A 13105-nucleotide genomic window follows, 5' to 3' on the forward strand; every position below is an offset into this window, starting at 1 on the left:
GTTCAGTCCTTGACTGCTGACTGCAGCTGGAACAGGAATACAGCAAGCTGCTGGCCTGGGGATATGGAGCTGGAGGGACACCCACAGCTGCTGATGGAGTCTGGCTGTCCCACACCCACTGCAACAACCACATGGAGGTTGCACAACATGAGCATCCCTAGGACAACAGCAGAGAATGGAGCTGTTTTATGGGGGGAGCAGACAGTCTGGGGGTGAACGGGCATTGGATACCTGAGTGATGCTATGTTGGGTCCCCACCACGCACAGCATTACTTGGGAAACGCTGCCTACACTTCATTCATCGATTCCCCATTAGCTAAAGGTCAGTGAAGCCTTTGTAAAAAAGCTTTGCACTCTCAGCACGATTATTCTAGATGACAAAAATACTTCTGATTTACCCAAGAGCCAAAATATATATAGTCTGAAATCAATAAGGCATGCAAAGGTTGAGAGAGGGGAAATAGAGATGGACAGAGGTGCCCAACACCACTGAAGGGGCAGCGGCACCAGCCCTTCTGCCCACCCATCCCCTCTATAGGTCACGCTGCTTTTGCAAAATAATTCCTCGTGGCATTTCATCCCAGTTAGAGCTGCCGTTTTAAAGAAGAGAGCCAGCCTGTCCCTGCTCTGGTTGGTGATCTGGGGACAGCTCGATGTGGGCATCACTTTCCCACAGAACCCGGGGCTCTGACCCTGCACCTCGTGTCAGCATCCCTCACGCTCTCCCTGCTCACCTCAGCCCCCGCAGCCCTTGCACCCCCCAGCAGCACATTCCAGCTCCCTCCTCTCCCTGCTGACCACACTTTTGGCCATGCTGCCTCTCTGACACACACCATGCTGGCTCATCCCTATCCCTGCTCCTCCCATTTTTCCACAGAGAACTGTCCAGGATCCAACCAAAACAAGAGGCGATCCTGGGCACATTCTCTTCCACCCATTTTGAATTCTTGCAGTGACAGAGAAAAACACTGCAGCTGCAGCCTCCCTTCTTCAAAATGCAGTGCTGCCAGGGCCGGGTGCCATCCATCCACCCCAGGCACCAAACACAGCGAAGGCACTGCCCAGTGGGCCAGGACATCTCCTCTCTTGGTTAACACGTGGGTCAGATGGGGCTGGGTGTACACTGGCATCAGTCTGGCACTCAGATTCAGCGCAGACTGAGGATAAGAACCTGAGGACATAATTGCGAAACCCTTCACTAGGGGAAAAGCAGTGCTTCAGTGCTCAGGGACATCGCAGCCAGCCAAGCCCCTCTGCTCTGCCCAGCCCTGGGGACACCCAAGGACACCACGCATAGCAGACAGACCTGAGGAACCCACTGCGCCTTCAGGCCAACCAGGGACAGAGCCGTGACCTCTGAGCCATCCCCCAGCTGGGTTTTGCCCAGTTTAGAGCTGCACATGGAAAACATGCCCTCACCTCGACGCCGTGGTGTGAAGAAAACGTAGACCATGGTGGGAGTCATGTAGTCACATCAAGGAAAATTCCTGCTGCTCCACATTCCTTGGGATCACCATCACCCCAGATCTCACAGGCAGAAAGTTGAAGCAATAAGCAGCAGCCTTAAGGTGTAAAGCAGAGAGCAAAGAGCAGCACAGCCAAGCACATGGCAGCTGCCCCCAGGACAGCTGCTAGCATCACCATGCTGTTCTACTGGCATTGCTCCACGTGCACCTACAGGTTAAGTTGTAAATGATCTCCTTGCACATGACTCTAAGAGCCTCTGGTATTTTGTAGCAGCAATTAATTTTTCAAGCCCAGGGAAAGGCTCATCAAAAAGCCAACAGAAATGTGACTGGAAACTTCCTCTTCCCCTCTCCCCCAAGGTCATGCTGCTCCCAACAGGAACCAAGCTGAGTTTCCACAGTTCCTCCACTTCCTTCTTTTTTATTTTTACTTTATTTTAAGCTATTTCTGCACAAAAGCCAAGACACAGCAGAGCTGGGAAGACAGTGGGCAGTGATACCAGCACAGCAGGGAGGCAGTGCAGCACACATGGGGATGCAGCAGCCGGAGGGGCCCTGCTCTTGTGGGAGCCAGGCAGGGGGCAGCAGCCCACCCAGCAGCAGCAAAGGCCAGGAGCAGCAAACAGGTTCCAGCTCAGCCTCTGCAGAGCTGCCACAGCCCAACTGCAGGCAGAGATGGATCCACTGTCCAACATTGCTGCTCAGCTCTTCTGCAGCCAAATGCCAGCCAGCCCATACAGGGACAAGTGTCAACCTCCACAGCACAAGCTGTATCCTTGATTAAAGCAAACAGAACTACCTTAGCTCTGCTTCAGACCATGCACTGCTCACTTCCATTTCTTCCCCAGACAGGCATCACTGTCCTCATTAAATCCCATCTTTCCTTTTTCTCCTACCCCCAGTGAGGTTTCCAACTGTGGGCAAGCCTTTACGTCGGAGCCACCTCGTTTGCCTGTCCTGTCATCACACCCCGCACCCTTCCTGGCACTGCTCAGCACCACAGCCACACACACACAGCCCTGCCAAGTCACCGGCCTTCCCCGTGCTCCAGCTTACATAAGGAGGAACAAGCTGGCTTTTCTTCGTCACCCCTTCAATGCTGCCATTCATCCCCTGCCCTCCACCCGCCCGGTGCCACCTTGAGGGATTCAAAGCACACAGCCAAAAGCCTTCAAGCGTGATCCGAGGGCAACTTTTTACTCCATGATGATTTCTCCACACTTGGTGGCTCTACGATTTTGTCGCCAGAAATGAGTGAAAGGGTTAAAGGGAAAATGATTGAGATTTGAAGGAAACCACGTGGTTAAGGACATCCCGTACCCTGGCAAAGCTGTGCCACTGCTCAGAAAGCAAAGAGCTCTGAAGCCTGACAGCCCTTCCCTGGAGCACACAGGGGCTGCGGGGCTGGGTTGCATACCTTGTGCCATAGCACAAGTGAGTGAGGGACCCCATCTGTCACATGGCTGCAAAAAGACCTTGACTGCAATGCTGAGCAAGCACTAAAGCTGGTCTCAGTTCCACCTGGAAACATCTCAGTCAAACCCCTGGATATTTTTGCATCCACACATTGGTTCTGCCTCATTGGGCACCAGGCTGGCTTTGGCCAAGTGGTCAGAAGCAAGCCAGAAGGAGAACAGGACGTAATTTTGCAGGCTGAGCATGAAACAACAGAGCCAGGTTTATTTAGACACAAATAGGCCACTTCAAAGCATTTTTCTACCTCTCATAAAATCAGCACTAGCATCACAACCATCTAAACTCACAATTTTTAGCTCTATTCTGACTTCAGGCCAGCATGCACACTGCCTGCCCTCGCCGGTCCTTCTGCCATTGACAAATACTGAATTCCAGCTCCTTCAGAAAACTGGGGGGAGGAAGCAAGGCTGGTTTAAACCCTTTGTCCTTCTCTCCCCCCTACGTACTCTTTTACATCATCAGAACAGTGCAAGAAACCCACAGAAAAAAAATATATAAATGCACATTCCTAAAGCTGGAGGCTCTGTCCCAGTCCCCCCAGTGGCCTCACCACAAAGCTCAGAGCAGCCTGGGTTGCCTTTGACTCCTTCACAATACATTCACAGCAGTGGGAGGGTGGGGAGGAAGGCTTCAAAAGGAAGAAGCAGCAAGGAGCAGGCTATGGGGAAGCAGCAGCAGAGCAAACCCTCTCCATGTGAGCCTCACTGCTCTTCTCTGCAGGCACTTAGGAGAATGGCTTTGGCTGGGTATGGGCTTGCAGACATTGAAATGGCTTAAAGCAAACGCAGGCTGGGCTTGACAGGGTGACAGCCTTCTCCCACCACCACCCTTACCACTCGAGCTCTCCTGAGGGTGAAGCCATGAAATACAATCTGCCTGGGACAAGCTGCAGCCGTGGTCATGGAGTGGTGTAGGTGAGGATGCAGCTGCAGCCGGTTTGCAGGATGAGCATCACAGAGGCCCTGCAACTGAGCACAGCTCAGAGGGGCAGGATTTGGTCAAGAGGTGCAGGGGAAGCAGCTGGGAGGAAGTTTGCACAGCTCGGGCAATGCGGTGCTCATCAGCACATCTGCGCTGCGTCCCCAGCTGCCCACGTCTGCAAATACTAAACATCAATTAAATGGAAATTAGAAGAGGAAAAAAAAAAACCAACCAAAAAACAAACACGTTGTAAAGACAACAGCCGAAAACATCCACGCTGTAACTTTGAAGAGCAGGATGAAGCCACCCTGAAGAAATGTAAATATTGCAGGAACCGACAGCCTCCCAGGATTACTCATTACAGCAGATGAGAGTCTCAACATCTTTCTGTTTTGCAGCAATTAGCTTGTAATTGAAAAAATAAATTGAAGAGATCAACACTTTTCTATTATTAGTTTTAAATAATGACTCATAAACAAGCACTTCCTTTTTCCCCAAGCTGTGAAGATCTAAGCACTAAGAATCAGATCATGGCTTCAGGCTCATTTAAACTGCAAATATCTCTGCAGAAATTACAGGAGGGTGCTGTGAATACAATTCTTTGCTCCTAGCATAACTACTAGCTATTACCTTTCACTTAAAGATTAAAAAGCTTGGTGCAGCACATTCACCAGGAGGAGCACACAATGCTGAGACAACACACGTGTACAGAGGTCGGAAAAGCGAGGAGACGGAGGGGGAACGTCACACCTCCTGCTGGTCTCTGAGCAGAACAAGGAGGCCAGCCCCAAGGCAGCTGCCCAGAACACAAAGCTGCTTCCTGAGGCTTGGACCTCCATCGTTTTCACAGCTCAGGAAAGTAATTAATTAAGCATTTCAGCTCTCTGCCTGATCACAGAGCAATTCAGAGAGATGCAGATTCAGCTGATGAGACACAAAGCCTGTCTCCAAAAGCTGCATCCTTTGGGAAGCGGCCCGCAGGCGCCGAGCACAGTGGGCCACCATCACTGCTGCAGCAGGGCCCAGCAAGGCAGGTGACTAAATCTGCTTCGGTCAGTTGCTACAAGCATGAATGCAGCAGATGAGGGCACAGCATCACAAGCAGTAGCTGGCAAACTGATAACAAATGAATTCAGAGATCACCTCGATGCACACAAACTGAAAGAAATCTTCCAGCTTTTCTTCACCCAGGGGTAAATATCCACACCCTGCCACATTCCCCTAAAGCACTGGGAGTTGTGTTATATCCCCATTGCTGCAAGTTACCTGTGCTGAGCACAGCAGACATCACATCAGAGAAGATTCTCCATGCTAGCAATGCAGAGGCTGAGCAAATGCAGTGTTCTGTACAGCACAGCTCCTCCACCACGCTGCTGGAAGTGGAAGCAGAGCAGAGGCTCTGGGCTGGCCATCTGCACATCCTGAATCACCCCGTGGGCCTCAACCACTTCCGTCCTGTGATCCTGGCTGTGAGCTGCATGCCTCACCGCAGCACGGGTGCTCGGGCACTGAGTGACCCATCTGCTGGGCTCCCAGCCCTGAAGAGATTCAAGTGCCCTGCAACATCACAAACAGCCTTGGGACGACACACAGAGGCAAATGCATCAGCACTTTTTAGGTTTTTCTTTCACTTCTTTTTTTTTTTTTTTTTTTATTCCTTCCTTTCCTTTTGCCACAACACAAACTTCGTATTAAATATCTTAAATATATTAATTTTAAAAAATGTATTAATAAAAAGCTACTGAAGGACACAGCTGGCAGAGTGACCATGGGCAGTGACCCACTGCAAAACATGGAGACATTAAAAAAAAAAAAAAAAAAAAAAAAAAAAAAGGAAACCCAGAAAACAATGATAAAAATACTGGCATTTTTTCCATATGCACAGCTGGATGGAAATATCCTGAACTTGGCATTACTGCAAAAACAGAAGGGGAAACGGTAGAAAAAATATATTCCATTGTACCAACCTTTATGGAAAAGGGAGGTAAAAGCAAAAAAAATGAGGAGGCTTTAAACATTTTTGGTATTTCAGATGTTCCCTCCCCCACCCGCAGCCCAATCACTTTTAGTCTTTAAGCAAGTTTTCCGGCTTGGGGTAGCCAAAGAGCACAAAGTCTGCCTCATACAGCTTGTAGAGCTGCTGCCTCCAAGCCAGGGGGATTTTAGCAAACCAGTCATCCTCCCAGCTGCTGGCAGTCCTGTTCCGGTAGCTGGGGGGGAAGCGGAGCAGCCTGTCCACCTTGAGAAGCTGCAAGAGATAAGCAGCGTCCTCATCCAGCGTCTCCAGCTTCCCGATGAAATCATAGTCTATCTGGCACGGGTGGCACAGCCGGTACACCTGCCGCCAGTGCTCGTTGAAAGGGGCCATCTTCTCTGTCCTGGGATCCAGTAAGTACTGGATGAAGTCCGAAAAGGAGACTTTGAGGCCGGCCCCGAAGGCCTCGCTAACAGAGGTGGGAAGGTTGGTATGGTTGGAGTACAGCTTTAGCATGGGGATGGCAAAACGCCGGTAGAACTCCTCGTTCTCCAGCTCAAATTTGCTGCGAAAGGCAGAGATGAGGCGGACAAAAGGGTCCCTCACGAAGAGGAACTTTGTGTATTTCTTCAGTTTGATCTTCATGAGATGCCGGGAGAATTTCCCGTATCGACGCCAGAATTTGTTGAAAGTCAAGTGGGTGCTGGTATTGTGGACGTGCTCCCGTGGGATGTCCAGGGGGTTCCGGTATGGGACTCCTTGGTCCAGCAGGCTCTCACTCAGCACAATCATCACCCGTTTCCAGTTGGTGCAGGCAACCTTGGGGACGTAGCAGTAGATGATGCCGTGGCGGTCATCCACAATCAGATGGTTGAGCTCATAGTTTGGGATGTCATCAAAGGAGCGCTCCTTGGTGGGGAAGGCAAAGCTGGAATTGGCACAAAACTCCCGCAGCGTTCTCTGCCTCTCTATCTGCAGCTTCTCTTGGTCCAAGCTGTTTCTGGCATTGTGCGTCGACCAGTCATAGCCCCGTATGTTCTCCTCCAAATTGCTCACCACAGGCTTGTTGGAGCCCTGGACGAGCAGCTGCTCTGTCTTTCGGGAAGTAGAGCTGTTCTGTTTCAGGCTTGAACTAAGCAGCTTTGCTAAAAACTCATCCACCTCTGGCAAGGCTTCCCAGTCCCCACCTGCAGTGATACCGGGGATGGACTCTGGGGAATGAGGCCTGGAAAAGGACGTGTGCAGGTAGAAGTGAGCTGTTCCCACGTTGTCCCAGTAGACGATGATCAGGAGGATCATGAAGATGGAGACCAGCACCACAGAGAGACGGAGGAGCCGTGCTTTGGTCATCCTGACAGCTACCACAATAGCTGGCCTTCCCATGGATTCACCTCTGGCTCGCAGAGCGAGGGCTGGGATCCTGCATGGTGCTGCAGACCATGAGCCTGGAAAGGAACCAGAAATAAAGTTCAGTCAATTTCTTAACTACTTTGGTTTAGAGACAATGACCTTGCACGATCAAGGCTCTGCACAGGGCTGACCATCTCACAGTATTGCACAGGAAGAGCTGTGTGCTCCCCAAGTACCTACAGTGGCTACACAGAGAGGCACCAATTCTCTTGTTGACAAAGCCCGACCTTCCATCCTGTTGGCCCTCCCTTGGCAGTTTTAATAGCATCTGGTTCTGCAACTGAGCAGATGGGGCCATGAGATCTCAAAGTATCCCAGGGACAGACCACAGCCTTCAGCTTCTGCTCCAGCTCCTTCCTCGAGGAGGAAAAGCTGCACTCATCCTATGAACCAAGGGACGCTGTCAGGAGTGGACATTCGGGCTCCTAGAGGCTAGCCTGGAATTCACTTGAAAGCTCTGATTTTCTGTCCAAAAGGAGACATAACATGTTACAAGTTTACTCATTTCCATAGCAACAAAGGTTTGTTCATTGCTCTCCAGCTTCCTGAATCGCACGATTTCATCAGGAGTTCTGTTTCCATTTAAAAACAAATAAACAAAAATATTAACATTTCAGGCCTCAAGTTATCAGAGGGAAGTGTAGGAGTATTAAAAATCTAAAACCATACACAGAAAGTACCAACTGCCTTGCAGACCTCCTTGATTTTTAAGCATATCTAACACACCAAGCAAGAGGGCTCGATCCATGACTTCAGCTTTTGGGATCACACTGCAGTCCCATCTCGCCCATAAAGAGGGCCACTGTACTGAAGCCACTGTACTAAAAACAAAAGCCTTATCAGACTTCTAAACACGTAGGCACATTGCCTCAGTGGCTAAAGAAAGCTTGTGTTGACAGAACATCACCGACCGAACGCACTGTTTCATCTAATCTGTGCGAAGGCACCCAGAGGATGTCACCTCCACCACCTTTCTTGGTAACTACTTCATTTTGTCAAGGGCAGCAATTACACCAACAGTTTTCCTGTGAGAACCCACAGGGACACTACCCTGACAAGAGCTAAGCATCAATAAAAACCTGGAAGAATGATTACTTTTAGCCAAATTGTTTCTGAGATTAAGGATGCTCTGGTAGATCTCTGTCCACTTCTGGGCTGTGTGCAAGTCAGTCACTTTCCCAGCTTAACATAACGTTTCTGTCAGCATCACCCCTAACAGCTCCCAGTCTCCAAAGGCAGGTGAGAAATCACTGTTACATGATCCTTCCTGGAGGGTGCAGAGATTCCTTCTCGTGGCTGTTGGATGAACACAAAGATGTTCACTCCTCACCAGCAGGTGCGAGGTTCGACAGTCCAAACAGTCCTAAACACCCCAGAATTGAGGAGCAAAGACTGACAGCAGTGGAGGAATAATGCAGGAAAGCCAGGAGCAGCTCTATGACATTTTGGGAGAGAATTCAAAGCCTGCTGTTTCACACAGACTATCTGTGAGGGTTAGAATCAAAAGCCAAGCACAAAAGCAGGCACCCCACAGTCTTGGAAAGATTATTCCCTAGCCAGTTCAGTTCTTGGACAGCACCAACCCTATGCTGTATATGGATGCAAAGAACCCCAGAGTCCAGATATGCAGAAGTACTGAACCCCTTTGCTCTCTATGGGCAACACGCTCAGCACCTGTGAAAGCTACAGAAGCCTTAAATTGAGTCACTTGTCTAAAGAGCCAACCTCCATGGCTGTGTTCATGCCTCAGACACAGCAGATTTTAACAAGCAAAGTCCTGATTTCAAGCACTGGACCAAAAGCATTAGACCAGAATTTACTAATGAACAGGAACAACATCAAAGTATTAGCCCAGTTTGTCCCAAAAGATGTAAAATGCAGAACTGTGGGTTTGGGATTTTTCCACCAATGTATTTATTTGCATTTTGGAGTAGGGAGAGCCAGAAACTCAGCATAGCTGTAGCCTACCACGTGGCATCACAGTGCAGCACCAACGGCTGTGCTCCTTGGAGTCAGGCTCTTATCCTACATCTCAAAAGGAGCTGGAAGAACCAGGCAGACACAACACACAGCACTCTGCAGAGCAAAGCACCACTCAGCAGCAATTCTCTAGGTTTAGCTCATTCAGGATAAGGATGGATCAAATCTAGGAAGAAGCACCCAGAGATGAGCATGGAGTTAAGGAAGGGGAAAATTACATATGTGCGTCAGCACTCCAGGCCAACATCTCAGCCCAACAACAGAAGATAATGGAGTGATGCTGCCAAGCCTACTGCTTGGCACATCTCTGGTTGTGCATTTTGCCTCAATCTGTTCTTGCTTTTGAGACAGTTAGCTGTTCAGGGCAGGGAATGCTTCCTATTCTGGATGAATACGGCGCCTGCTGCGTACACAATCCGTAGCACGCTGGGTTTCAGGGTGGCTGGAATGCAATAAGTCTGGAAAGCTGCAAAGAGCATCCATCCTTTCTTGCCATCTCCCCATGCCCAGCAGCTCCCACTGCTCCAGGCTGCTGCCAGCATTTCTACAGAGCTGTCCCACCCAGCGCAGACAGATTATACTCTCAGCACCAATAGAAGAAGCCCAGCACTGTGTGTGGCACAGCCAGCACACGCATTCCTCTGGGTAAATGGAAGGATGCTCCTCATTAGAGCCACCCCAATCACATCGCTCCCTCCAGAAGCCCAAGGGTTCCTGCCTGCTTTCCAGGACACAGCACACAGCCTCAGCATTTGGCTTTCCCAAGTCGCACAGCAGAGAGCAGCACAGAATTGAAATGACTCTGCTCCCATTGACTCTGTCAGCAACTGAGAGGAACCCTGGAAAAGAACAGTAGTGCAACTTAATTTCTTCTCCTGAGAAAGCTGCCGCAGAACACAGAGTTACTCTATTGACTATGATACATCCTCTTTCTGAGCACTTCATAAAGGATGCCAGGCTGAAAGCACAAATTAGAGGTCTCCGAGCACATCAGAGGGAATGTGCCTTCATTCTCCCCTTGCCAGAATCAAGAGGAAAACCTCCAGGAGAAGCCAAGAATTTACATTCAAGTTTAACCCAAAGTCACCAGCCAACAAGAATGTGCACCAGGATCCATACAAAGCTGCTTCTGTGACACGATGCCTGCAAACTGGGAAATGGACCAAGTGCTATAATCATCCTACACAGCCTCCTGAACAGCCGTCACGGGATTATCTCCAACCTGAACTTTGCCTGGGGGCAAACCGATGGCTTTTCTCCCAGCCTCAGTCATGACAGACACCGAGGTGCAAAGTCACCGCTGCCATCCCCTCCTTCACAAGGTACCACGTCAAATAACCATCTCTCCAGATGGTTCAAAATCCACCTAAACAGAAATGAAGGGGAGGCCTCCCCCAGCACTTATTGCAAAAGCCATTGCACATCTGGCTCCTTGGGGATTTGGAAACCCTACTTGCACTTCACAGCCAGTTCGTAACCGTTTGTTCTGAGGGCAAACATCAGCTTAAGCAACTCCCGTCTCTTTCTTCCTGTCCTCTCTACAACACATCTGTGCAGCGATGTTCTCTCACTGCAGAAAGTAACTCCAGCTCTGCTTGCTCCTTTGCTGGAGCAAGAAGGTCTACAGAAAATAAGAACTCACATACAGATCCATGCTGGAGATGATGGACACAACTCCGCTGTTAACAGCACTGTGCCTCCAAAAGTTTCAGTTTTGCATTTCTCCTCACTTTGCATCCTCCCAGGTTTGCTCCCAGCTCCCTCTGGGGATGCACAGACACAGCCCAGGCACCAAGAATTGGCTCACCTGCTGCACAGCCTGTTTGCCCACACACAGGGAGCTGCAGGACATCACACAATCTTGCTCAGCCTTCACTTCTCAAGGTGGAGAGCAGTGGAATAAGAACTTTTTTAAATGCACAGAAAATAAATTCAAACCAACGCTTGTCCTTGTGGCAATTCGATTCACCAGCAGTCACCACGCAACCCATGCAGCTTTCTTCACCCACGTGCAGAGGAGCACACCTGCTGCAGGTGAGGCTGAGGGAATTAGCAGGCTGCAGGGCAGTCAAACCAAACGAACCTCCGCAAGTGTAGGGGAACAAACTCCCCTCATCCACAGACAACGCACCAATAACCAGAACAAACATCACTTTTGTCCATCACTCAACACACTGCTTCTCCTAAGCTCTACCAAAACCCAGCGTAGAGCAGGGAAGTTTTAACCTCGGTAACAACGTCCAGCATTTACTGAATCACATAAACGCAGGGCGTAAATGAGAAAAATAAAAGAACATCTTGATGGACACAGCTCTGCCACCACAAAGGCAGGTTTGTACAGCCGTGGCAGTGCCAGGCTCCTCTCTCTTAACACCCATCCTAGGAAGTCGGCTCGATAAGCCTATTCCCAATGCTCCCAGGAGGAACCAGCCCAAGGCAGCGTGCTCTGCTCGCTCCTGACCCCCATCCAAGCTTCCAGCCCTCCCGGCGGTACGAGCACAGAAGATCGCAGCGTGTCCCGGTGCCCGCAGCCAACACAAACCTGGAGCCTTTGGTGCACGTCAACATCGGCTCCAAAAGGCTCCGAATCAGCGCCCCGCCGGCCGCGTTCGCCTCGGAAATGCTTTATTTAAGAGCGGTCTCGCAGCTCAAGCTCCGTCTGAAGTTCCGTCTTTCAAGTTTTCAAGCCGTCCATCGCGGTGCAGGCTGTCCCCGCTCCGCAGCGACGGCTCGGCTGCTAAAAGCCACGCACCTCGCTGGGACGGAAAGCTCTCTGCCTGCTCACCGCTCCCCGGCTTTGAGCCGCAGAGCAGCACGGAAAGCAAAGCGCACACACAGCTCCGCAGACCCCACCCGAGGGGCCGGTTAAAGGCCCACCACCCCCAGCCGAGGGGGAAGCCAGCGTCCGCGCACCGCCGCGCTCACCCGCCGCCCCGCCGGGACGGACGGCACGGGACGGCGCTGAAGCCCTGGAGCAGCCCCGAGGGCGCAGGGCGGATGCGGGCACGGCGGCGCTGCCATTACCTGCTGCCACCGGGAGGTCCCGGCCGCCCTCGGGACCGCCGCTTTCCTCAGCCCCCGGCCCGGCTGCGCGGCAACGGAACGAAGCGGCGGCCGCTCCCACCGACCGTCCTCAGCGAAGGGCCGCTCCGCCGCTACCCGCTCCGCCGATACCCGCGGCCGCCGGCCCCGCCCCGTCCCGCCCCGCCCCGCCGTGGGCGGCCCCGCGTTCACCTCCCGCGCGGGCAGCGGGGCCGGCGGCGGCGCTTCCCTCCACCTTCCCCCCCTTCCCCCTGTCCCGTCCCGCCGCCCCCCGCTGCTGCCGCCTCTCGCGAGACGCCGGCACGGGCAGCTCGGCGGGGCCGTGGCGCAGGCGCTGCTCCGCCCGTCGGCGGGAGGCCCGGCCCGGGGCGCGATCCCGCCGGAGGTCGCTTCTGCCGTTCGAAGCCGCGGCCGGCCCTCAGCCCCTACGGGAGCGGGGCTCGGGCGTCGCGGAGCCGGCCATTTTCCTGCTGGTGGAAGGGGGAAACGGCGCGGCCTTTGGGGGTCTGTGGCAGTAGACGGGAGCAGGATGTAAGCGGTGACAAAGCACAGCCAAAGGCTGCTGCTCGAAAAGCACAGGGTGGTTTAAATTCCATCTCCTACTCGTAGAGATCGAGAAAAGTCCTCAGGAGAGGAACGGGAGGTGGCTGTGGGCTGCAGCCTCCGTTCCAGCGGCTCTCAAAGCTGCAAACAGTACTTCCACGTTCTGCTTCTGAGCTCTCAGCCCCCACGTTTCGTATTTCTTAACATCAGCTTAAAACGTAGGTTTTACAGGCAGGGAAACGGGCGCATCGCACGGCCCCGCGCCCTTCACAGCAGCTGCGGCCAATGGTCT

At 52.0% G+C, this 13105-nt stretch overlaps 1 protein-coding gene across 1 annotated transcript; it reads right to left on the minus strand.

The window, feature by feature from the left end:
• Window positions 1–5928: 5928 nt before the first annotated feature.
• Window positions 5929–7188, minus strand: CHST12 (carbohydrate sulfotransferase 12; the record flags this gene model as incomplete). The annotated part of the gene is made up of 1 exon (XM_079543020.1): window positions 5929–7188. The coding sequence occupies one exon, from the start codon at window positions 7186–7188 to the stop codon at window positions 5929–5931; it is 1260 nt and encodes a 419-aa protein (XP_079399146.1).
• Window positions 7189–13105: the final 5917 nt, after the last annotated feature.

Source organism: Tetrao urogallus (genome assembly GCF_951394365.1).
Source record: "Tetrao urogallus genome assembly, chromosome: 15".
NCBI classification, from domain to species: domain Eukaryota; kingdom Metazoa; phylum Chordata; class Aves; order Galliformes; family Phasianidae; genus Tetrao; species Tetrao urogallus.